We start from the raw sequence: 26215 nt of genomic DNA on the forward strand, positions 1-26215 counted from the left end.
TTTTTTGGAATATCAGCCCTGCTGCATCTTAGTCTGTCATGATCACTTTCGTTTTCGAATTTGCTACGCGCAGGAGTTCACCTTTATGCGTTCCAGTCTATTTGATTGGGACCCCTGAGGAAGGAGTGTTTTCGAAACACGGACCGTGTGGGGTCCCGGTTCTCCACACAACTGAACCATATTTTGGATACAAACTGTTCGATATTTTAAAGATTGCGAATAAAAGCCATGTTTTTTAAATCAAGAACCTGCCATCTTGTACATTATTACTGCAGTCGCCCCTTTGTGCTTGATGATCACTCCCCCACCTGAGTCATGTTTGTACCTTTCCAATCGAATGCTGTGTTTAACTTTACAGGATCCTTGCGGAAGCTAAAAACCTCTCCTTCAATGCCACAGTAGCTTTCAGAGCTTACAGTAACATCAAGGATTCAATTGATAAGGCTGAAAATATTGCCAAGGAAGCCAAGGCTAGTGCAAATGAAGCCATCCAGCTGGTAAGGACTTATGTGTTTTTTAAAGGAACTTTCCCAGTACTGGAAAGAAATATGTTGTGGAAGCTGGGCTCATATGAACATTGCACATGTAGAGAAGAGATATTAGAAAAGAGTCTGAAACCTAGAGAAGGACAGTGTGTTTGGCAAATTAATTTTGTAAATAAATTAAGTGTGTTTCATTTGGAAAACATTATTGTTTCACGATGAGAAATGCATCGATATATCTGAGAATATTCAATGAACTCTTGTTCTCTTCTCTCTTGACTTTTGTATGTTTTTCACAAAAACCTGTTCCAGCGCTTCCAATATACTCTTAATATTCCATCCTGTACTACTGTATTCTCAACCATCCTACGGTCTAGATCAGTGGTTCCCAACCCTGTCCTGGCGGACCCCCAGGCCAGTCGGGTTTTCAAGGTAGCCCTATTTAATATGCATGCGAGAGATCTGCATATAAAGGAGGTGCCAGGCATGCAAATCTGCTCCATGCATATTCATTAGGGCTATCCTGAAAACCTGACTGGCCTGGGGGTCCTCCAGGACAGGGTTGGGAACCACTGGTCTAGATAATCCACCATTCACAACCATTCTACCCTTATAACTCCCTTGTCCACTGTGCTTCCTAGTCTATTATATCCTAATCAAGGATCTCCTCAGCTTGTCTATAACATTTCTCCTTTCCATCCCTTTGCCTACACTGCACTCTTTAAAGAAAGTTAGCTGGTATCATAATTCACTTTCAGAGACAGCAGTTAAACCTAATATTTAGAAGAGCATAAGGAAACATACAAACCATTGTCTATCCTTTATCTTTCTCAAAGGTCCCCCCTACCACCCATAACTCCCCAAAATGTCCTCCAATCACAAATTGCAAATAGCAGTCTTTTTAAAAATTTAAACATTTCCACAGAATCATTCTTCCCTGTCCCTCTCCCCGCCCCCCTCCCCAGCTAACTTGGACTGAGGCCTACAGCAAACGGGGGAAGGCTGAATATGGAGACATGTGTAGGGGTACCTTACCTACCCAAACCCTGTTGTCCTTGGCCTGAATTCATGCTTAGCTACTTTTCCAATAAATTAATTTTTAAAAAAACAACAACTGTGCCTGGTGCCTTCCCACTGACCCAGAGTTTTGCCACTACACTGGGCCCTGGCCCAGGAGGAGCTTCTGTGGCAACACCAATCTGGGTCCATATTGGAGATAAAGATGCTCAAGCCATTTAAGGCTCTGGAAGAGTTGTTGTAACCAGCAATCCAATGCTACTTATTCCAGCATGACTGACACTTTCATTGAGTAGCTTACTTATGAGAACTCTTTGCTCCAGGCTAAGTGTCATCTCTAGCTCAGGGGTTGTAGCAGGTCACAGGAGATGATACCATTGTAGTGAGCAAGTCAAGTTTCTAAGTTCTCAAGTTTATTTATAATTTGATAGACCGGCCATCAACAAGTATCTGGTCGGTTTACAGAGCTAAAATTAACACTTTAAAATAATTGGGGGGAAAAAAAAAAAAAGTAAAAATATAAATAAAAAGGGGAGGAAAGTAGACTAGACAAAAATGACTGGGTAATAAGGGAGTTTTTTCAAAAGGTACCGAGGGGGGAAAATTTCATAAATACATTGAAGTTAAAATTAAAATAGAGGAGAGAGGGAGAAGGGAAAGAACAAATGGGGAGGGGAGGTTGCTTCTTAAAAGCGGTTCTTGGTAAGCATTGAAAGATAACTAATGGGATGTCTACCTTGTGTTTTGATAAGCATCTTGAAATAGAAAGGTCTTTAGATTTGAATTTATCAAGGGAGTTTTCGAGATGGAGATGTGATGGCATAGGTAAACGGGTGGGGTCCGTGCCTGCAGACGATGTTAGGCCAGTAGCAGCCCCCGGCACGCTGGGTCCAGGTCATCTCAGAGTCGGGTTGTTTGGGAATGCAGCCCAAAGCGGGTGGTAAACTCCATCTAAGGCTAAATACCGGCACGAGACCGATAATGGACAAGTACCATAAGGGAAAGTTGATAGCGTTCCAGAGGGCAGGAGCAGTGGCAAAGAAGCTGGTATTACAAGTGTAGAACAGTTCTTTGATTAATGGAATGGTTAAGAGGTTCTGGTTAGCAGATCTCAAGGCTTAAGAGGAAGCATAGGAAATGATATGTTTGTCTAAAAAAAACGGACAATGAGTCAACTTAATTTTGAATGTAAGTTAAAGAATTTTGTATGTAACACGATGGGAAACTGGTAGCCAGTGTGATTCATGGAGAAGCGGAGTGACGTGATCGTATTTCCTTGCATTGTGAATGAGTTTGACGGCTGTATTTTGGATGAGCTGTAACCGGTGAATTTCTTTTTGAGTAATCCCGTGGTACAAGTCAAGAAAGTATCCCTCAGCCTAAGGCACCATAGCAAGCTACTGAACAATACTATGTGATTTGACCTAAGAACATAAGAATATAAGAATTGCCGCTGCTGGTTCAGACCAGTGCTCCATCATGCCCAGCAGTCCGCTCACGCGGCAGCCCCTAGGTCAAAGACCAGTGCCCTAACCAAGACCAGCCCTACCTGTGTATCTTTCTTTTATGCCCCATAAATCAGAAAAAAAACTTTCAGATAAAAAATCAGGAATATATCACTATGACGTATGATAAAAAAAATATGGTGAATATTTAATTTTTAAAAAATTATTACAGTAAAAGACACATTGTCATTAATCCCCCTCAAAATACTCCCACTCGCTTCAAACTTATCTCATAATTCTTGCCACATTCTGAAGCAGTTCTGGAAGTCCTCTTTTGTGTCTTTAGTTGCACTGTCGTGACTGCCTCGATATCCTGAATCAATTCAAAACATTTACCTTTCATGGTCATTTTGACTTTGGGGAAGGGCCAGAAGTTGCATGGTGTCAGATCCGGTGAATAAATTGGATGAGGACACACTGTAATGGTTTTATTTGACAGAAATGCCGTACCAGAAGCGATGTGTGACACGGAGTATTGTCATGATGGAGGATGAAACAGTTTGCCCATTTCTCAGGTCGCACTCATTCGCCTCATGTTCAGATCTGTTGTTAAAATATTTTCAGTGAACCATAAGAGTTGTTCAGATCCTCAGAAATTTCCCTAATAGTCAATCGCCTGTCTGATCAAATCATTTTGCTTACTCTTTCAGCATTCTCTTAGTTTTTTTTATGTTAAAGGACATCCTGATCTCTCCTCGTCTTCAGCCGATTCACAACCATTACAAAATCGTTCGAACCACTTGTAAATCATCTTCATGGTCACTGCAGCATCACCATAAACTAACTTTAACATTTTGTATGTTTCTTCAGCACTTTTTTTGCAGTTTGAAATACAATTTCATGTTGTTCGTGATCCATGATTTACAGCACACGTTAAAACACACCTTCTCTCAGCCATAGCTCACAACCGATTGATTACACTGAATAAATTGAAACTTGTCACACACTATTTCTAAGATTTGACGTGCCGCTTCCCACATTGAAGATCCCTGCCTTTCTATTGGATAGTGCTTGGCAGCAGCATTCACCTTATTTTTTGATCACTCCTTGTATGTGGTGTCAGTGTTCTACCATCTATGTCTCCAGCATAAAAAAATTTCACTCAGGTATTTATGCCTGGTTTGAGTCATGCATAACCTATGAATTGCTCATTTATACCTGGATTTAAGAGGGGTATTTGAAGGGGGAATAGTTCTTTTCAGGATTTCAGAATATTTATTTATTTTAAAAATTAATATTCCGCTTAAAACCTAAGCGGACTACAGCATTTACATACATAACTCCAGTTATTACTATGTCATTACATAACAAACATACAATCTTCTACGAATCTTAAATCATAGATAACAGAAAAAGATAAAAGTCTGCCAAATCTACAGGTATGCTCTGACAAACAAATGAGTTTTCATAGATTTCTTAAGACTTCAGATTTTGAAACAGCATTAATACCTTGAAATACCAAAAGTTTAAGCTGCAGAAATTGGCTTCTTAATTGCTCTCCTAAGAAATGTGGTTTACCACCTTCACATGGAAGTGGCATCAATTACAAGGTTCCAACATTTAGGCACTTAGTTTGCACAGGTAGTGAACCTATTCCATAAGAACACCTATGTCCCCACCCCACACACACAGGGCCTGCTTTTAGCTTCCTAGGGTGGTTTAGAGTGGTCCTGTGGGAAGGAACAATGCAGCTTCTTTCACAAAATGACTGTTGCAACCTCATGGGGGGCCTACGGTGATGGAGAGGCTTGGTTGGGCTTTCATAATATCAGGTTTGGGAAGGACAAGGATCAGATTATGAGGGAGGGGAATCTGAAGTGGAGAGGGCACCTGCATCTCTTATGCAAGTCCTAGCTGATATTCAGCATGGGCCCACTTGTGTGTTTTTGGATTCGAGATGAATATTGGCTAGTTTCTGCATAAGCTCCAGCAGCCAACAAATGTATAATTAGTCCCAGATATCCAAAGCTGGTGTCCGGACATAGCTCAGCATTGAATATCCAGTGCAAATTCTGGCCATGGTGGTAAGTATTTAGAAAAATGCTGATCGTCGTGGGCTGAATATTGACTAGTAGGGGGTTTTATGAAGGCATTGACCTAGACATGTGTTATAAACTTATCCTCAAAATATTCCATGTTACCTGAATATGCACCTGTCTATTTATATCTTATAGCTACATTTCAGGAGTTAGTGTCACAAATGTCTTGAAAAATTAACATCATTTTTCATGAACATTAGGCATCTATCATTGTTCTCCTCAAGATCCGGCCTTTAAGCTAGAAATTGCTAAGCAAAGCAATGTGAGCTTTATTTAACGATAATTCAGAAATCTCATGCTGAACATTGCTAAGAAAGAATATAATCTGTATCATAGTTTTAGAGACTGTACAACAGAGAATTGCACAGGGACAAATTTTCCCCTATCTCTGCAGGAACTCATTTCCCATTCCGGTGAGTTCTTTTCCTATCCCTTCCCCATTCCTGCATGCATAAGTGTTTGAGGCTTGTGCGGTTAAGACAGAATTAGCAGGAATAGGGCAGGGACAGGGATAACAACAAAACTCGTGGGGATGGGACAGAGAAATTGAGTTCCTGCAGACACAGGGACAAATTTGTACTATACAATGCATGGAATCGAGGGTGATATATTCATGTGGATTAAAAACCGGTTGGCGGATAGGAAACAGAGAGTGGGGGTGAATGGACAATACTCAGACTGTAAAAGCATCACGAGTAGAGTGCCGCAAGGTTCGGTGCTCAAGCCCATGCTCTTCAACATATTTATAAACAACCTGGAAATTGGTACGACAAGAGAGGTGATTAATTTTGCAGCCGATACAAAGTTATTCAGAGTAGTGAGGACACAGAAGGATTGCGAAGACCTACAATGAGACATAAATACACTAGAGGAATGGGCTGCAAAAGGGCAAATGAGGTTCAACGTGGATATGTCGGGAACAAAAATCTTATACACGAATACAGGATGTCCGGTGCGGTACTTGGAGAGACCCCCCAGGAAAGAGACTTGGGAGTACTTGTAGACAAGTCAATGAAGCTGTCTGCAATGCACATCGGCAGTGAAAAGGGGGAACAGAATGATAGGAATGATTAAGAAGGGGATCACAAACAGATCGGAGAAGGTTATCATGCCGCTGTACCGGGCCATGGTGCGCCCCCACCTGGAATACTGCATCCAACACTTCACATTAAAAAGGACATAGTGCTACTCGAAAAGGTCCAGAAAAGAGTGACAAAAATGGTTAAGGGAGTGGAGGAGTTGCCGTATAGTGAGAGGCTAGAGAAACTGGGCCTCTTCTCCCTTGAAAAGAGGAGACTGAGAGGGGACATGATCAAAACATTCAAGATAATGAAGGGAATAGACTTAGTAGAGAAAGAGAGATTGTTCACCTTCTCCAAGGTGGAGAGAACAAGAAGGCACTCTCTAAAGTTAAAAGGGGATAGATTCTGTACAAACGTAAGGAAGTTCTTCTTCACCCAGAGAGTGGTAGAAATCTGGAACGCTCTTCCAGAGGCTGTTATAGGGGAAAGCACCCTCCAGGGATTCAAGACAAGGTTAGACAAGTTCCTGTGAACCAGAACATACACAGGTAAGGCTAGACTCAAATAGGACACTGGTCTTTGACCTAAGGGCTGCCGCGTGAGTGGACTGCTGGGCACGATGGACCACTGGTCTGACCCAGCAGCGGCAATTCTTATGTTCTGTACAACACAATTCTATAAGTGGATGGCTTTTTTTTAGGTACCCGATGCAGCACTATGAATACCTTATGGCATCTTAGCAGAATACTTGCGTAACCTGGTATTGACACCCCTCACATTTAATTGTGCATAGTTACACCAGTAATAATTACTGACCTGGCGTAACTGGGTTCCTAAATGTGGCAAGGGCACATGTAACTTACTGTAGTCTGTAAGTTACTTGTGTAACTCAGAGCCCCTACTCCTGCTCTGCCCATTTGTACACCCTCCTCACAGTACATAAGTACATAAGCATTGCGGTTCCTGGGTCAGACTAAAGGTCAGTCAGGCCTAGCAGTGGATATCCCTGTCTGCTCCTGAGTTTTACCTCTGTGTGTAGGATGGAGTAGTCTTATTTTTTTAAGGGATAAATATTTAGCTGGTGACGGTCAGCAATTTTTTCACCGCTGCTGGCTTTATGCCTGAATATTTAATATTGGACCAAAATTCTGGTATTCAGTCTTAACTAATTATGTTAAACTGGCCAAAGAGAGAACTGATATTTCTGTGGTCTTATTTGGCCAGTTAAATTAGCATTGCGGTTCCTGGGTCAGACTAAAGGTCAGTCAGGCCTAGCAGTGGATATCCCTGTCTGCTCCTGAGCTTTACCTCTGTGTATAGGATGGAGTAGTCTTATTTTTTTAAGGGATAAATATTTAGCTGGTGACGGTCAGCAATTTTTTCACCGCTGCTGGCTTTATGCCTGAATATTTAATATTGGACCAAAATTCTGGTATTCAGTCTTAACTAATTATGTTAAACTGGCCAAAGAGAGAACTGATATTTCTGTGGTCTTATTTGGCCAGTTAATTTAGATGGTTAAAGGCTGATACCACCTAGGACTGCCCACTGAAAAGCCAGTTTCAACTTTAGCAATTAGGGCCAGATTCTATAAACAGCACTTACATTGTAGGCCCTGTTCAGCAATCAAAACAATGGCACCATTTATAGAATCACACCTGTTTATTGATTTTTAGTATTTATATACAACTTATAATCTAAGGTACTTAAGCATATTTCCCTATCTGTCCTACTGGGCTCACACTCTGTCTAATGTACCTGGGACAATGCCCAGAGTCAAAAGGAGCAGTGTGGAATTTGAACCCACAATCTCAAGGTCCTGAGGCTGTAGCTCTATCCACTGCACCATACACTCTCCTGGTGTCACTAGGTGCTACTCCATGAGGTCAGCGTCTAATTTGGTAGAGCCTATATCAGATACCTAATGATGTCTAACTCAGCCACACTTCTTCTCCACCCATAACCACACCTACTGTTTGAGATAGACATCTTTAGGCGTTCTTAGTTGTGGGAGGGCGCTTCCACTTAGGCGTCACTAGGCGTCCTAAGAGTTTGGTACCAAACTCCTAAATTGTTAAATTAATTTTTTTTTTTTTTTTTTTTGATTGGCTCAAAACCAGCAGGGTCAATTATCACACCGATTAAGCCAATTAAAAAATAAAGATAGGCCCTGGTTCCAAACTTAGGCGTTGCTAGGCGCTTGCAATTAGGGAACCGTTTATGGCATTCCCCAGTTAGTGCTGATATTCAGTGGCATTATCCAGTTAAATGCCACAGAATATCGGTGGATCATGTATGCCATTGGATAAAACCAGCATACCATAATCAACATGAATGTTTAATTAAGAGAAAACCCATCAAAAACCAGGTCAGTACAAAGGTCCTTAGGTATCATAAGTCCACTCATATAATTTTTGTTATACCAAATCAACATGTGGATAAATCTTATATTACAATGTCTCAATATTCAAAAAGCATACTGTAAGTAAAACTAACAGCATTTATCTCAAAAGAGCCTTGATCAAACTTAAATGCTGACATATTTCACAGATCCAATGTGCCATAAATTCATGTTTCAGTGATCAAAAGCATGCCATCCCACCGCTTAGTTTCAGCTATAGTATGTACTAACGCGTGCTGACCACAGGTTAAAATCCACTACGGGATACACTCAGGCATCCCACAGTAGTTTTGGTATCTGCGTGTGCTTTCTATGCGCTAAAAAAATTTTCTTTATTGTTTAGCACTTGGGGCGTGTTTGGGGGGTAGAGAGTAGGTGTGCTCAGCACTGATTGGTTAGCAGAGCTACTTCACTGTGTGCTAACCAATTAGCATGTAGTTAGTGCCATGAGCCCTTACCGCCTACAAAATAGGTATAGTTAAGGGCTCATGCGCTAATGGGAAAATTAGCGCATGGCCATTTTCCAGCCTCAGCATGCTAAAAACCCATGCAATAATCATAGTGGAGGCCACGTTTTAATGGAGCTTAGTAAAATGACCCCATAATTTGTTTTATTGTCTAACTGCTAGCATGCCCACCTCATTTTTGATGATCCTTCTCTCAATTAAACACATATAGTTGGTTATAGAGTTAAGATCTTCATTCAATCTCTGGCTTTTAAACTTTCTCAACTATGGAATGAATTCCCCTTAATTCTGAGGAGCCCCATTTCTTTCCAATATATCCGCAAACTTCTAAAAACTTTTCTTTTTGCCAAACATTTTGAAAACTAATATCTTTGAAACTTTTGCTATTATTTTCTTTGTTTTTATTTAATCATTGTAAACTTTCTTTAGCTTTTATCTAATTGTTGTAAACCTAGTCGAGCTTCCTTAGGTTGACAACCTGGTATATAAAGTTAAGCTTTAGTTTAGTTTAGTTTACTTTATGGTAGTATATGTTGCCTTTCCAGCTAATCTGATTGATTGTTCCAGTTTGGGGAAACCAGGACAGATATTTTGATCCTTTTGAGATGGAGCTAATAGTCACCCTATCTCTAAATTACACTTTTTCATTTTTTTTGTTTATAGGCAACGGGTCCCCAAGGATCATTAAAAGATGGAGCTAAGAGCTCTCTTCAGAAGAGCTTCAGAGTTTTGAATGAGGCCAAGAAGCTGGCCAATGATGTTAAAGGTAACTTTGTATGGTTTTTGTATGAATATGTTGCTGTTACTATTTTTGCTTGTGTGAAGTACTTTTATCCAAAGCCTTGAGCAAAACCTATCAAGGGAAACTTTCCACACTGGGCCATAGTATAAACATAGTATAAGAACTGATTTTATGTTTAGATTCTCTCTGATAGATAAGTTATAGATTAGATTGAATATTGACTCGTATAAGACTATGCTCACAAGGAATAAGGATATGCACATTCTATATATTCATATAGCGTGGCATGTTAGAAAGGATGTCCAAATCAACATTAGATGTTTCTGATTGGCTCGCCATTTTGAGTCAGTCAGAGCCTTCGGCCCCTCCCAATGAATCTTTAGATGCAGTGGGAGAGGCCAAAGGCCCTGATTGGTTAAAAATCAACTTTGTGATCCTATCAGGGCCTTTGGCCCCTCCCAATGTATGGCGCATAGAACTGTACAGTTTGACAGTTATAGTAGAATAATATGTAAAAATTGATAACACCTATTGTGTGTGAACTTGTGACCTAGGGAGTTTGAAAAGGGCTCATGTACCTAGGTGTGCATGGGAACCACAGACTTGCAGACAAGAAGCCAGGAATCTGGAACAGGAGTCCCAGCAGTTTCCATAAACCTTTGTAAAAGCTATAGAGAAGCCAAGCTAGCTCTTGGTCTTGCTGAAAGGTGGTCTCAGTTTGTGACATCACTCCAGAGGAGATTTAAGGACTGAATCTGGGTGGGAGATTTGTCTTGTGGTCAGAGCCCACCAGCTGACCGGTGCAAAGTCTGCTGAATAGGTTTGGCTTCTGTTAGTCAGAGTCTACCTTATGATCACTGTAATTGAAGTTGGTAATTAGAAATAACATCTTGGAATGAAGGAGAAGGAGAATCTGTTCATAGTTGGACTGTGTTCTGAAAGCAACTGTCCCCTGTTGAAGTGTGTGCCTCTTCCTGGTTTCAAGAAGAAGTGAAGCTGGATTTTGTTTTTTTGGGGGACTTTACATTCTGGTGTGGTCGGCATTATTCAAGGAGTGAGAGGAGTGTCTTGTGCTTGCTTGCTGTGGGACTCCAGCTCTTAACTATATGCATCGTTAAATAGAAATGTCTTTAAATCTGTCTTGAATTTGTCAAGAGATTATTGTAATCTAATATATAGGAAGTGAATTCCATAATGAAGGACCTTGTACTGAAAAGCATTGATCGTCAAACATGTTCATGAATGATTATTCTATATGACGGAACATGCAATTGATTTTGATTCAATGAGCTAAGGGATCTAGTAGGAATACATGGAATTAAATAACGAGCTAAGTAAATTGTTTATCCATGTTTAAGAATTTTGTAAACCATCAGAAGATTTTCTAAGTAATCCAATGTGATAAATAGCAGGGATCTGCACCAGGATTTCCACCAGGTTTCAGTTGACATAAATCCTTGTACTCAAAAGTTCATCTCTAAATGCCATTCTACAAGTGGAACACAACTCAGAGTGCCGTTGAAAGAATAGTGCTCTGCGTGGAAATTTTTGGCGCTATTTTTTGAGTCCTATTTACTGAATCTTGCCCTAAATGTTTTTATTAGTTTGTCTAGTGGTTATAAATAATTTTAAAATAGGATAACAGACAGGGCAGACCCCTGAGGACCCCCCCCCCCCAAAATAATTGTTTCTAATCAGATACCAATTATGAACCCTCACTTTTCAGAAAAGGAATAAAGCATTTCAAAACAGATCTACCAATCCCTACACTAGCTACCCTGTTCAGTGATATAATGTCAAAAGCAGCATTAATGACAAGAAACACCAGAAAACAGACTTCATTCTAACTCAGCCCTTTATTAAAAAAAAAAAAAATCTAATGTGCACTGCAAGAGAGGCTCTGTACCACTATAGACCTAAATCCATATCAGTGCTCTTTCAAAATACTAATGTCAGAAAAAAATCTTGTAATTGCTGTACTAAAGTTTGTTCTGTAACCTTTCCTAGAATTGGTAAGCTGGATGGAAGTCAATAATTATGAGGAACAGATGGATCCAAAGGCTGATATTTGCAAAAAAAAAAAAAAAAAAAAAATCACTGGCTGCTTCATTAAGTGACTTATTACCCATAGTGGGAATGGATTGAATGGGCAAGCAACAGTGTCTCAATCAACAATCTGTTTAACAGTGTCTGCAGTAACAGTAGAAAACCAGTTTCAAAGCAGAAGGTCCTGACAGCCAAAGGTGAAATCATGCTACAGTTACTTACTCCTATAGTATTGCTAGACGTACGTAGTGCTGTACATTAAAACATTCAAGAGGCAATTCCTGATCAATAGAGCTTACAATTCCTTAAACCCAGTGAGACACAATTGTCATCCTCTTTTATGGAGAAAAAATAATCTGACAACTGCTGCCAATTCACTGGAATCTGAAACTAATCCATACACAATAGAAAGCAAGTCTTCAAAGTGATTCTGGGCAGAATGTAGTATTTGCTAGTGAAATGTTTACTTAGCCAAACTCTCAGAAGATAACAAAAGTACAATAATAAATGATAGCAGATAAAGACCCGAATGGTCCATCCAGACTGCCCAAGCATACACTCTCCTTAATTTAATCATTTAATTTAAATTGTTTTTTTTCTTAGATATTTCTGGGCCAGAAACCCAGACTCTACCCGTCAAAGCTCACTCCAGCTCATCTAAAACATCCTAGCCCATTCTTAATTGAATGGCCATATATGGGACACCCAGTACTGGCCTTAGTTCTTCAATATATACCATTATTTTCTGTATTTACAGAAATTTACAGTACAGTGTTCCCCAGGTCATTCACGGTTCGTGATCCCAGCCATTCACGGTATTCTCTGACCAGGACTTCCTGTGCTAAAGTTGGGCTTCACCAATCAGGAGCTGTGTCAAAGCAGCTCCTGATTGGTGAAGCCTGACTTTAGTGCAGAAAGAGGCGGTCGGAGAATACCGTGAGTGATTTCCTTCACTCACCGGAACTCCAGCTGCCCTCTCCTGCCTCTCCAGCTGCCCTCTCCTGCCTCTCCAGGTGATATTTGTGGGGGTTCCTGGAACAGAACCCCCACAAATATCGGGAGGAGTACTGTATTTTCATTATTTACTTTATTTACAGTAGGTAACATTTATTTCTTATTTATTTATATTTACATTTTATATTACATTTAGGGCCAGATTCTGTAACCAGTGCCCAAGTTGGTGGTCACCTTAAAAGCAGCCACCGATCACCTGTCTATCATTCCAGGGCGCCGGTTACAGAATCACACCAAGACAGGTGGCTGAAATGTAGGCCTAAAAACCCCAGGCCTACATTTCAGCCGTTTATCTTGGTCACTAGACCGCAGCAGCCAATCACGGCAGGGGAATTTCCCCCCCCCCCCCCAACAGCTGAGTGGCAAGGACTCTCCAAAGCTAGGGGACCTAGTTTGGGACCTAGACTTAGTCGTACTTCAGGGATAATCAAATGTTTGACGAGGCTGCCTAGACAGAACTTACCGTATACATTGTGACTTAGGCAATCTAAAACCAGGTATAAGTGCCCAAAAGTTATCCAAAGTGACTAGATAACCACTGCAGGGACAAAGTAGACCCCCCCCCCACATACACCCCCCGTGCTCACTGACCACATTGCACCCCCAAAAGGTTCAGAGTAAAAATATACATACCTGCTTCCGGAACATCAGCATTTGGCATTGGAAAGCCTAGTAGAGCTACACAGAGGTGGATTAAGTAGTCTGGGGGCGTGGTCTAGTGAACCATAGAGAGGAGGACCCAGGCCCTTAAGCCATTTTAACCACTACATTCATGGTGGAACATGTGAGCCCACCAAAAAATACCCAAACCCTACTCTACTACCATATAGGTTGCACCTGCAGCCATAAGGGCTATTGGGGTTGTGGACAGGTGGGTATAGTGGGTTTTGGGGGGGCTTACCATGACCTGTGCACCCGTGTTATTAAGTTCATAGCAGTGCCCTTTAAGGTGCCCAATTGCTGTGTTGCCATGTCTGGGTGGCCAGTCCATCACTTTGCTGGCCCCTCCCATATCTAAAAAGTCTTGTTCTAGGCATTTGGGACTTAGACAATTTTTGGGTTGAGAATGTGGTATAAAGATAGACATACCAGTGGTCTAGACGATCAAATGGCTGGACATAGAAGTAGATGATTTTTGGGAAAAAAAATATTTTGGATGTACTTTTTGAGAATGAACATTTTGCCACTGCCAACTTTGGGCAACTAGCGCCCTATGTCTAAATCAGACTTATACATTCCTTTTGATTATGGCCCTCCATGTGCAAATATTACCTGTTCTGAGTATTAGGCTGGAAATAGTGCAATGCCTCTCAGCACTGTCCATTGATTTAAAAAATCTAAAATGGATTCAAACCTATAGTGACATTGATAGAATGAGACCAATCACATGAACCATGTTTAAAGTTGTGATTGAAAGAATTGAAATGAAATACCGATGGCAGCTTACTCTCTGAATAGCAGGAAGGCAGAAGGTTTGCGTTCTCTCTTTAAGCTTTAGGTAGTATATAAATTAAAGAGATAAAACATTGCAAACCACTGAAGCAATATATCTTCTAGAAAACCAAGTTAGGGCCATATTGGAGTCTGGGATGTTTTCTTGCTATATTATGACATTTCTGTGATTTGTGGTCAATTACACTGGTTGTAAAATGACTCTTAATCAGGCAAATGTCATATATTACTACTGAAAACTGCTGAAACAAGCTTTGTGGAGTAAAACTCCTGACAGCAGCTATTAAAAGGAGATTTAGTCATTTCTTTCTCTGTGGTGCCAGGAGTTAGAAGAAATAAAGTTATTGAGTTAGGAAGAGATTTTACTTAGAAATGTGATCAGGGGAAGCTGCAGTGCCTATGTATCTGTTTGACCATAAATGAAACATCGATCCAGAACGACGGGCACGGCGCTGAACTTCCGAAAAAGGAATTACGTAGGGATGAGACTCATGGTGGGGAAGAAGATTAAGAAGAGGATAAGCACTGTAAAGACGCTAGAACAAGCATGGTCCCTTTTTAAGGACACAGTCACCAAGGCACAAAATCTTTATATACCGCGTATCGACAAGAGATTCAAGAGGAAAAAGAACAAGGAACCGGCGTGGCTCACTGTAGCGATGAAGGAAGCAATCAGAGACAAGAAGACTTCAAGAAATGGAAAAGGTCAAAAATGGACGAAAACTAGAAAAAGCACAGACAGCATCAAAGCAGGTGCCATAAGGCGGTAAGAGGGGCCAAAAGAAACTACGAGGAAAAAATAGCCAAGGAAGCAAAAAAACTTCAAGCTGTTCCTGCAATATATTACGGGGAAACGGCCCGCGAAGGAAGTGGTGGGGCTGTTAGATGACCATGTAATAAAGGGATTACTAAAGGAGGACAAAGCCATCGCTGACAAACTTAGCACATTTTTTGCGTCTGCGTTTACTGAAGAGGATATACACAATATATCAGAAGCCGACAGGCTATACGTGGGAAACGAAGACGGAAACTGACAGGGTTGACGGTCAATCTAGAAGAGGTATGCAGGCAGATTGATAGGCTTAAAAATGATAAATCCCCGGATGGTATCCATCCATAGATAATCAAAGAACTGAAAGGGGATATAGCTGAACTGCTTCAACTAATAGCCAATCTGTCGATCAAATAGGAAGGATTCCGGAAGACTGGAAGGTGGCGAATGTTATGCCGATCTTTAAGAAAGGTTCGAGGGGTGATCCGGGAAACTACAGAGTCTGACTTCGGTACAGGGAAAGATAGTAGAGGCGCTGATAAAGGACCGCATCATTGAGCACCTTGACGGACACAATCTGATGAGGACCAGCCAGCACAGCTTCAGCAAAGGAAGATCTTGCTTGACGAACTTGCTGCACTTCAAGGGAGTAAACAGGTAGACAAAGGCGACCTGGTTGACATTGTATATCTGGATTTTCAGAAGGCGTTTGACAAGGTTAGAAACAGAAACATAGAAGATGACGGCAGATAAGGGCCATAGCCCATCAGGTCTGCCCACTCTACTGACCCACCCCCAAGTCTGCTATCCTAGCAATCCCACTCCTGGTGACAGGTTCCTTTGGCTTAACCCTCTAAGGGATCCCACATGGGCATCCCATTTGCTCTTAAATTCTTGCACGCTGTTTGCCTCGATCACCTGCACCGGGAGCTCGTTCCAAGGATCAACCACTCTCTCAGTGAAGAAATATTTCCTGGTATCGCCATGAAATTTCCCGCCCCTGAGCTTGAGCGGATGCCCTCTTGTGGCTGAGGGTCCTTTGAGAAAGAGAATCTCTTCTTCCTTATCGATACGGCCGGTAATATACTTAAACGTCTCGATCATGTCTCCTCTCTCCCTATGTTCCTCGAGTGAGTACAGCCGCAAATTTTTCAGCCTTTCCTCGTACGATAGATCCTTGAGCCCCGAGACCATCCTGGTGGCCATCTGTTGCACCGACTCTACTCTCAGCACATCTTTTCGGTAGTGTGGCCTCCAGAATGAGGTCTCACCATGGTTCTGTATAATGGCATTATGACTTCAGGCTTCCAGCTGACGAAACTCCTGCAGATGCAACCTAACAACTGTCTTGCCTTAGATGAAGCCTTCTCCACATGATCAGAAATTTTCATGTCTGCGCTGATGATCACTCCCAAATCTCGTTCTGTTGAAGTTCTAGCTAAGGTCTCACCATTCAAGGTGTAAGTTCTGCACTGATTTCTGCTGCTGAGGTGCATGATCATGCATTTCTTAGCGTTGAAGCCCAGCTGCCAGGTCGAGGACCAAAGCTCCAACAAATGTAGGTCCTGTGTCATACTATCGGGTGAATTGCCATCTCTCACTATATTGCATAGTTTGGCGGCGTCAGCGAATAACGTTATCTTACCTTGAAGCCCCTGAGTTAGGTCCCCTATGAATATGTTGAAAAGGAGCGGGCCCAAGACTGAGCCCTGCAGTACTCTACTGGTCACCTCTGATGTTTTAGAGAGGGTACCGTTAACTACCACCCTCTGAAGTCTGCCACTCAGCCAGTCATTGACCCATGTAGTTAGTATTTCTCCCAGCCCCATTGATTTCATCTTGCTCAACAGCCTGCGATGTGGGACACTATCAAAAGCTTTCCTGAAGTCTAGGTATATGATGTCCATGGATTCTCCCAAGTCTAGCTGTTTTGTTACCCAGTCAAAGAAGCTGATGAGATTGGATTGGCAGGACCTACCCTTGGTGAATCCGTGTTGACTGGGATCCTGTAGAGTCTCCTCATCCAAGATTGCGTCTAATTTACGTTTGATTAGTGTTTCCATGAGTTTGCATACTATTGATGTGAGACTCACCGGTTCCGCATGAAAGACTACTTCGGAAAATTGCGAACCATGAAATCGAGGGTGAAATACTCACGTGGATTAAAAACTGGCTGGCGGATAGGAAATGTAGAGTGGGGATGACTGGAAAAGCATCACCAGTGGAGTGCCGCAGAGTCGGTGATTGGACCCGTGCTCTTCGTCATATTTATAAACGATCTGGAAATTGATACGACGAATGAGGTGATTAAATTTGCGGACAATGCAAAGTTATTTAGAGTAGTGAGGACACAGAAGGATTGCGAAGACCTACAATGAGAAATAAACACGCTAGAGGAATGGGCCGCAAAATGGCAAATGAGGTTCAACGTGGATAAATGTAAGGTGATGCATGTCAGTAACAAAAATCTTATACATGAATACAGGATGTCCGGGGCAGTACTTGGAGAGACCCCCCAGGAAAGAGACTTGAGAGTACTGGTCGACAAGTCGATGAAGTCGTCCGCATAATGCACGGCGGCGGCAAAAAGGGTGAACAGAATGCTAGAAATGATTAAGAAGGGGATCACAAACAGATCGGAGAAGGTTATCATGCTGCTGTACCGGACGATGGTACGCCCTCACCTGGAATACTGCGTCCAGCACTGGTCGACGTACATGAAGAAGGACACGGTATTACTCGAAAGAGTCCAGAGAAGAGCGACTAAAATGGTTAAGGGGCTGAGGAGTTTCCGTACAGTGAGAGATTAGAGAAACTGGGCCTCTTCGCCCTTGAAAAGAGGAGACTGAGAGGGGACATGATTGAAACATTCAAGATAATGAAGGGAATAGACTTCACCCTCTCCAAGGTAGAGAGAATGAGAGGGCACTCTCTAAAGCTAAAAGGGGATGGATTCCGTACAAACGTAAGGAAGTTCTTCATCACCCATAGAGTGGTAGAAAACTGAAATGCTCTTCTGGAGGCTGTTATAGGGGAAAACACCCTCCAGAGATTCAAGACAAAGTTAGATAAGTTCCTGCTGAACCAGAACATACGCAGGTAAGGCTAAACTCAGTTAGGGCACTGGTCTTTGACCTAAGGGCTGCCGCATGAGTGGACTGCTGGCCACGATGGACAACTGGTCTAACCCAGCAGCGGCAGTTCTTAAGTTCTTATGAATGTGATTACTTGTGAGTTATTTTCAGTTCATTATTTGGGGGGGGGGATTCCTTGCTTAACAATTAGAAAAAAGAAAGAAAAAAAATTACTAAGATGATACCTTTTTTATTGGACTAAACATAAAAACAATGTAAAGAAAGTCTAAAGGGGAACAGTTGTTTGAGAAACTGGGAGAGATGGAAGGGTAATCAGAAGGTGACAAAGCAGTATAATTGTATGGTTTATAATGAAATAGGACCCCAGTCCTTTCTTGTTGGTGTTGAAGTATCTTATCATTTATAAGTTCAAAAGGCTTGCATTTCTGGATTGTTTTAAAACTTCCTCTTAGTATTTTGATGACAAGGTCATTGATGCAGTGCTCTGATCTTGAAAAATTCTCACCCATAGAGGTGTCAACTTGAGACAGTGGTTCCAAAAGGGTTCACTTTGTGCATACGTAGCAAAAATGAATCTCACTCGTAAACCAGGGTAGATGGAGTATGATCTCAGTCTCTCAAATTTACTAACACTCATGATAGTACTTACATCATACCAAAGAAAGCTTCCACATTCTCTTGGTCTTGGACCACATTTCTATGTAATTGAGGATCTTGGTACTCGAGGTACTATGAATCATCTCTCCACATGATTTACAAAGTAATCACTTAGGACTGACATCTTAATGATCTCCATTCTGGTGTCTTTTTTTTCTCTTTTACCACTATGTCCAGTTTCCTTGCACCCAGCTTTTTATTGATTGAGAGGGGGTACCCCAGTGCTCATAGCTTCTTCATTCTCCACAATTCTCTTAGGGTCTTGAGTCATGTGCTTTTTTGGTTCAATTAAAATAGGCCATATAAATTAGGGTTACCATATTTAAAGAAAAAAAACCCTGGACACATGACCCCATCCCATTCCACCTCCAGCCCCAACCCCGCTCTACCCTCTTCTGCCCCAGCCCCACCTGGTTCTGCCTCCAGTCCAACCCAGTTCTGCCTCTAGCTTCACCCTCCAGCCCCACCTCCAGAAAGCCTCCTCTCTCTCTGCTATGAGTTCCGACCATGCCTGGAGGGCCTGGAGTATGCACGGATGCGTATGAGCATGCTCAGAGGCCCTCCAGATGTGGCCGGAGCTTGTAAGGGCTTTCCAAAACTCGAACAAACGCCGGGATTTGGAAAGTCCATCCAGGAGCCCGGACAGTCCTCTAAAAAGAGGACATGTTCAGGTTTTCCCAGACGTCTGATAACCCTAGTATAAATAGCCTAGTGGCCGAGTGGTTAGGGCTGCAGCCTTAGCATCCTGAGGTTGCAGATTCAAGCCCAGCACTTCTCCTTGTTACCCTGGGCAAATCACTTAATATCAATATCGGCTTAACCAGTTAATTTGCTGTAGACAAAAGTGAAACTGGATATGCCCATTCTCCTTAACTCAAAGAGCACTTAGAGGTTAAGAAAGTAGCTAAGAAAGCAAATTAAATGTTAGGAATTATCAGGAAAGGAATGGAAAGCAAAGATGAAAATGGTATGGCTGCACCTCGAATACTGTGTGCAATTGGTTGCCGTATCTCAAAAAAATATATAGCAGAATTAGAAAAGGAACAGAAAAGGGCAACAAAAATGTTCAAAAGGATGGGACGACTTCCCTATGAGGAAAGGCTAAAGCGGCTAGGGCTCTTCAGCTGTAGAAGAGACAGTTCAGGGGTGTTATGACAGAGGTCTATAAAATAATGAGTGGAGTGGAAAGGGTAGATGTGAATCGCTTGTTCACTCTTTCCAAAAATATTAGGACTAGGGGGCATGCAATGAAGCTACTAAGTAGATTTAAAACAATCCGGAGATAATATTTCTTCACACAACGTATTAAACTCCGGAATTCATTGCAGGAGATTGTGGTGAAATCAGTTAGCTTAGCGGGATTTAAAAAAGGTTTAGATAAATTCCTAAATGGGAAGTCCATAGGCCATTATTGAGATGGTTTGGGGAAATCCACTGCTTATTGCTAGGATAGGCAGTATAAAATTTGTTTTATTAGTTGGAATCTAACTAGGCACTTTTGTCCTAGGTTGAGGATCTTCGATCTGTCCCAGTATGGCAATTCCTATGTTCTTATATAGATTCTACAATGCATGCCAAACATTAGGCACTGAAAATGGGGGAAAGGGATTTGTTAACCACCTTTTTGTAGTTTTACAACCACAGTATTTTCCCTATCTGTCCTGGTTGGCAGTGGAGGATTAAGTGACTTGCCCAGGGTCACAAGGAGCAATGTGGGGTTTGAACCCACAACCTCATGGTGCTGAGGCTGTAGCTCTAACTACTATGCCACACTTTCCAATACGAGTGCTAAGCGCCAATTCAGTAAAAGCAATTGCATACGAAACTACGGTTATAGAATAGGATGTAAGTCAGCACGAACACATCTGACATTAGATGAGAGCACTTAACACCATGTCAAAAGGCAGGTGCCTAACGTGCGTGCACAAGTGATAGCATTCGGTAACTTACACATCCAGCTACAAGTCACACCCTGACCTGCCTTGGGAACGCATCCTTTGGAGCTGGGCACTACAGCACTTAGGCACTATTCCGCCAATACTCAGCCAGTGGCCGACAACATTTTTTGCCTGCCACTGGCACTAAAACCGAAAATTCAATGCCAGGTCCTTTGCATGCTTTGGCTTCGAATTAGAGAGTTGCGCGGGGACAGAAATCCCACTCCCCGTCAGGATCCTCTCCGTCCCCACCCATCCCCGCAAGGAATTGTCTCCATCCCCGCCCGTCCCCATAAAAAGCTGCAATTACTTCTGACAGGATCATCAATTCCACAGTTTCATTTGTGTTTGCGCTGCTGTTTTCCTTGTGGAATCTCTTTGGTAGAACTCTTTTTTGTTTTCTGTACAGGTAATTAACTTATAAACCCCCTCTTTTACTAAGGCTGACGTGTCCATTATATTATATGGATGAACCCTGCTTCCAAAGCCTTCCATCCCTGTGGGAGTCCCTTGGGCCAGAGGAGGGTCCCCATGGGAGTCCCATGGGTTAGGGGGGATTCCCGTGATCCCGGTTCCCGTGCAGACCTCTACTTCGAATTTCCCTCTATTTTTTTAAAGCCAGCTAATGAATGACAGGCTTAGTGAATATTCAGATTAAACCAACAATGAGTGCATAAAGATAGGACAGCTATTTACAAGATCCTATTTATGCGCTAAACCTGGCCAGTTAGGAACTTCAAAGCGTTCTTCAGATACGTGAAAGGGAAGCAACCAGCGAGGGAGAAGGTGGGCCCGTTAGATGATGGAGACAGAAAGGGAGTGGTTAAAGAGGAAAAAGAGGTAGCCGATAGGCTGAACCGGTTCTTCTCGTCGGTCTTCACAAGTGAGGACACCTCCAATGTACCGGAACCCGAGGAGACCATAAGTGGGGATCAGGATGAAAAACTGGAGACCTTAGAGGTAAGCTATGAGGATGTCCTCCGACAAATAGACAGATTGAAAAGTGACAAATCACCGGGCCCGGACGGAATCCATCCAAGGGTACTAAAAGAACTGAGGAAGGAAATAGCGGACACACTCCGACAAATCTGTAATCTATCCTTAAGCACTGTGAAGGTACCGGAGGACTGGAAGCTAGCGAATGTCACACTTATTTTGAAAAAGGGATCGAGGGGTGACCCGGGGAACTACAGACCGGTGAGCTTGACTTCGATTCCGGGCAAGATGATGGAGGCATTAATAAAGGACAGCATCTGTGAACACATAGAAAGAAACGGACAGCTGAAACCGAGCCAACATGGCTTCTGCAAAGGAAGATCGTGCCAAACAAACCTACTGCACTTCTTTGAAGGGATAAACAGCCAGATGGACAAAGGGGAATCCATAGACATCATTTATCTTGACTTCCAAAAAGCCTTTGATAAGGTCCCCCATGAGCGGCTACTTAAGAAATTGTCGAACCACGGGGTGGGAGGGGATGTACACAGATGGATCAGGCACTGGTTGGCCAGCAGAAAACAAAGGGTTGGAGTGAAGGGTCAATACTCCGACTGGCAGAGGGTCACAAGCGGTGTTCCGCAGGGGTTGGTGCTGGGACCACTGCTGTTCAATATATTTATCAATGACTTGGAAACGGGGACGAGGTGTGAAGTTATAAAATTTGCTGATGACACCAAACTCTGCAGCAGAGTTAGGAACACAAAGGAATGCGAAGACCTGCAAAGGGACCTAAGCAAACTGGAAGAGTGGGCAAACAAATGGCAAATGTGCTTTAACATAGAAAAATGTAAGGTCATGCATATAGGGAAAAGGAACCCAAGGTACAGCTACAAAATGGGGGGAACATTGCTGGGGGAGAGTAATCTTGAAAAAGACTTGGGTGTGCTGGTGGATACAACCATGAAATCATCAGCGCAATGTGCAGTGGCCTCGAAGAAAGCTAACAAAATGCTGGGCATCATTAAGAAGGGAATTACAACCAGGACGAAGGAAGTCATCATGCCACTGTATCATACAATGGTGCGCCCACATCTAGAGTACTGCGTCCAATATTGGTCGCCGTACCTCAAGAAAGACATGGCGATACTTGAGAGGGTCCAGAGAAGAGCTACGAAAATGATAAATGGCATGGAGGGACTCTTCTCCCTGGAAAAGAGGAGGGTTAGGGGAGACATGATAGAAACGTTCAAGATCATGAGGGGCATGGAGAAAGTAGACAAGGATAGATTCTTCAAACTACGGGGAACCACAGGCACAAGAGGGCACTCGGAGAAACTGGAAGGGGACAAGTTTAGAACCAATGCCAGGAGGTTCTTCTTCACACAGAGGGTTGTGGACACATGGAACGCGCTCCCGGAGGAAGTGGTCGGGCAGAGTACGCTACGGGGATTCAAAGAGGGATTGGATGGATTCCTGAAGGATAGGGGGATTGAGGGATACAGATAAGGGTAGATAAGAGTATGGAAAGAGTAAAGATAAAAACAAGGGGGCTATAGGGCTAAATCAAGTAAACATGACAGGTCATGGACCTGATGGGCCGCCGCGGGTGCGGACTGCTGGGCGCGATGGACCTCTGGTCTGACCCAGCGGAGGTAAATTATTATGTTCTTATGTTTTGTTAAAGGGCTCCTGAGCTTTTATCTGAAGCAGTGGAATGTTAGGCAAGTTCACAAAGACTCACAGTGGCATTTGAAGTGTGTTTCCCTGGTTCTTTAGCCTCCTATATCCTCCCCTTTCCCTCTGCATACAGTTCAAACTCCTATTACTAACCTACAAGTGTCTTCATGCCGCAGCCTCTTAGTATCTCTCCATATACACCTCCCCAAGAACAACGTTGCTCAGATAAGCTGCTTTTATCCGTACCCTTCTCCTCGACTGCCAATTCCAGACTTCGTTCTATTCATCTAGCTGCCTTATACAGATTACAGAACTCATTGATGACCGTCCGGAATACTGTAAAGACCCTCCTCTTCAACTAAAATTCCAACTGCAATCAACTCCCATCGCCCCCTAAATTTCCTCTTCCTCCTGCACCCACTTCTCCATTCTTAACCTATACTTAAGTTGCTGCATAGTCTTGGTATTGTCCAAATGTATTTCACTGTGAATGTTCGCTTGTAACCTGTTCTGAGCTACTGGGAGGACGGGATAGAAATCAAATTCAATAAATACATAAATTATATGCCTGGAATAAACTACTGTACACCCTTTCCCTTACCTTGTTTAAAAGTAGACTGAAAACCCACCTTTTTGAAATAGTCTGTGATCCATAGCCCTACTCCCCACTGCTCACCATCCTAGCCAGCAGATTAACTATCCCCACTAACTGTAGTCCCCACCCTGGCATCCTGTTTATCCATCTTGTCTGTTTAGATTGAAAACTCTTTCGAACAAGGGCAAGAACTTCCTGACTCTGTGTAGCGCTTTAACATCACTGGAGAATTTGAGTGGTATCTAGGTATTATTAGAAAATATAACTTGAACCCAGCAAAACTGTTTTTTTTTTAATTTGGCCTTTGTCAAATCTGAAATTTCAAGCTTTTTCAGAAATTTACCCAGCCTTTATTATATTATTATTATTGATGCAATCATTTTTTTCTGTGTCTCAAGAAGTTCTCATTGATTTTCCAGTTATACCACTTAGATTGAATAACATTTAGTAGCAGTACAAATTGAAAATCAGGATATGGTTTGCTAGCTGAGGATAAAGTCCATAACTCACTCTTTCACCTTGATATTCCTTATTTGTCTCCTTCCACACATATGAATCACAGAGTCTCCCATTTTATTTTGTGAAAGAGAATCAATATAACCTTGCAGTTCTCAGGATCCTCAAATGTTTTGGTCTCATTATTCACAGTGATTTTTATCCTTGCTGGACAGAACAATTTGAACACGGCTTTGAAATTACATTCTCAAGGTGGACTGACTCTACATTCATGCATGTGCAAGCAAACATATAGTCATTAAATGGAAACATGAACCCTAGTGGTAGTAGTGCAGAACTACATTAGGAGTGCCATTTTGGAGTTACACTGGCAGGACAGGAGCAACTGATAGAAGCCTTTGATCATGGACAGGGAGGGGAGTTCCTTTGAAGTGTGGGTAATTTGTGATCAGAGGGTTAGGCAGTGGGATTGGGGAGAAGGTGTGATCAGCATCATAGCCTCTTTAAGCTCCACCCCTGGAGCGCTTCAGACTGCGACTTTTGAGACCTGATATGCTTGAGAGGGTAAAATAACCCCAAGTTTTTGTTTGGGTTATTTTATCATAACGTAACTAGCGGTATGCACCTGGTGTTATGATTTTTAAATAGTAGTAGCCTGCTTTGTAAAATTTGCATGTTTTAAATCACATTACTGTGTAACCTGTGATGACCCAAATATCACTGCATTAAGACGAGGCAACCTGTGTTAGAGCCTTTAAGTCACATTAAGGGGTTAATAATGCAGGTTGTTGCCCTAATTCAGCTTGACAATTTCTCCCCTTAGTGTAATATTCAGTGCCAACTGGTTAAATTTGTATACATGACTCTGCTGTACAAATGTTTCCAAATATAGCTGCACACATTATGGAGGTAATTTTACACATCATTTTCACGTATAGAACACCATTTTACACACAGAGGGGCTTTTATAAAATGACCTCACTCTTAAAAGTTATGCTTAGTGCAATTAGGCACTTAGGGCTCCTTTTACTAAGGTGCGGTAGCATTTTTAGAGCAAGCAGGATATTACCGCGCGCTACACTGCACATTACGCAGCTAGAACTAACGCCAGCTCAATGCTGGCATTAAGGTCTAGCGCAAGGGGCAATTCAGCGCATTAATGCCCTAATGCAGCTTAGTAAAAGGAGTCCAAAGTTGTCAGCAACTTTAGAGTAGGCATGTACAAAGGATGAATTTGGGTGGATAGTGGTTTATACATGTTTTAAAAGTAAATGACTATGCCTTCAATGAAGATGCACTTTCTGCATAAATTGTGCTAGTACAGTGGCACCTCAGAATCCGAACGCCCCAGAACTCGGACGTTTTGGAATCTGAACTTTTTTTTGTAGTAAATTTTGCCCCAGAATCCGAACTCTGCTTTGGAATCCATCCGAACACACTGCACATTGTATGTGTGTGTTTCTGCCCCAGAATCTGAATGCTGCTTTGGAATATTTAATATTTTACCTTAAAATCTAGTGTATTTACTGTTAAAATTTGAGTTTGTGGGACCCATGAACAGATTAATCCAGTTTCTATTATTTTCATTTATTTTATTAATCTTTATTGATTTTAAAACTAAAAACAGTAACAAACAAATAAAGAACAGTAAGTATTACATACAATGCACTATTATCTGTACAGGCAACTTATATATCATTCAAGATTTTCAAATATCATATATTAAATAATAATATATTTTAACAAAATATCTGATTTAAATAATTCATAAAGTTACCTAAATGTCACCATCAGTATTTATTTATTTCCCTCCCTTCCCCCCCTCCCCCCATGGATGTGTATAGGAAATGAATAAAATAAATATTATCATGCCTCCATAAATTTAGTCAATGGGCTCCAA

At 42.0% G+C, this 26215-nt stretch overlaps 1 protein-coding gene across 10 annotated transcripts in view; it reads left to right on the forward strand.

Moving 5' to 3' along the window:
- LAMA2 (laminin subunit alpha 2) overlaps positions 1 to 26215 on the forward strand; it is a 1204230-nt gene that overhangs the window by 935960 nt on the left and 242055 nt on the right. For all 10 annotated transcript variants that reach the window (XM_033936921.1, XM_033936924.1, XM_033936922.1 and 7 more), the window contains 2 exons: positions 359 to 497; positions 9597 to 9699. In XM_033936921.1, coding sequence (XP_033792812.1) covers positions 359 to 497; positions 9597 to 9699 — 242 coding nt within the window. The remainder of the gene's footprint in view (positions 1 to 358; positions 498 to 9596; positions 9700 to 26215) is intronic.

This window comes from Geotrypetes seraphini, chromosome 3 (assembly GCF_902459505.1).
Source record: "Geotrypetes seraphini chromosome 3, aGeoSer1.1, whole genome shotgun sequence".
Taxonomy (NCBI): Eukaryota; Metazoa; Chordata; class Amphibia; order Gymnophiona; family Dermophiidae; genus Geotrypetes; species Geotrypetes seraphini.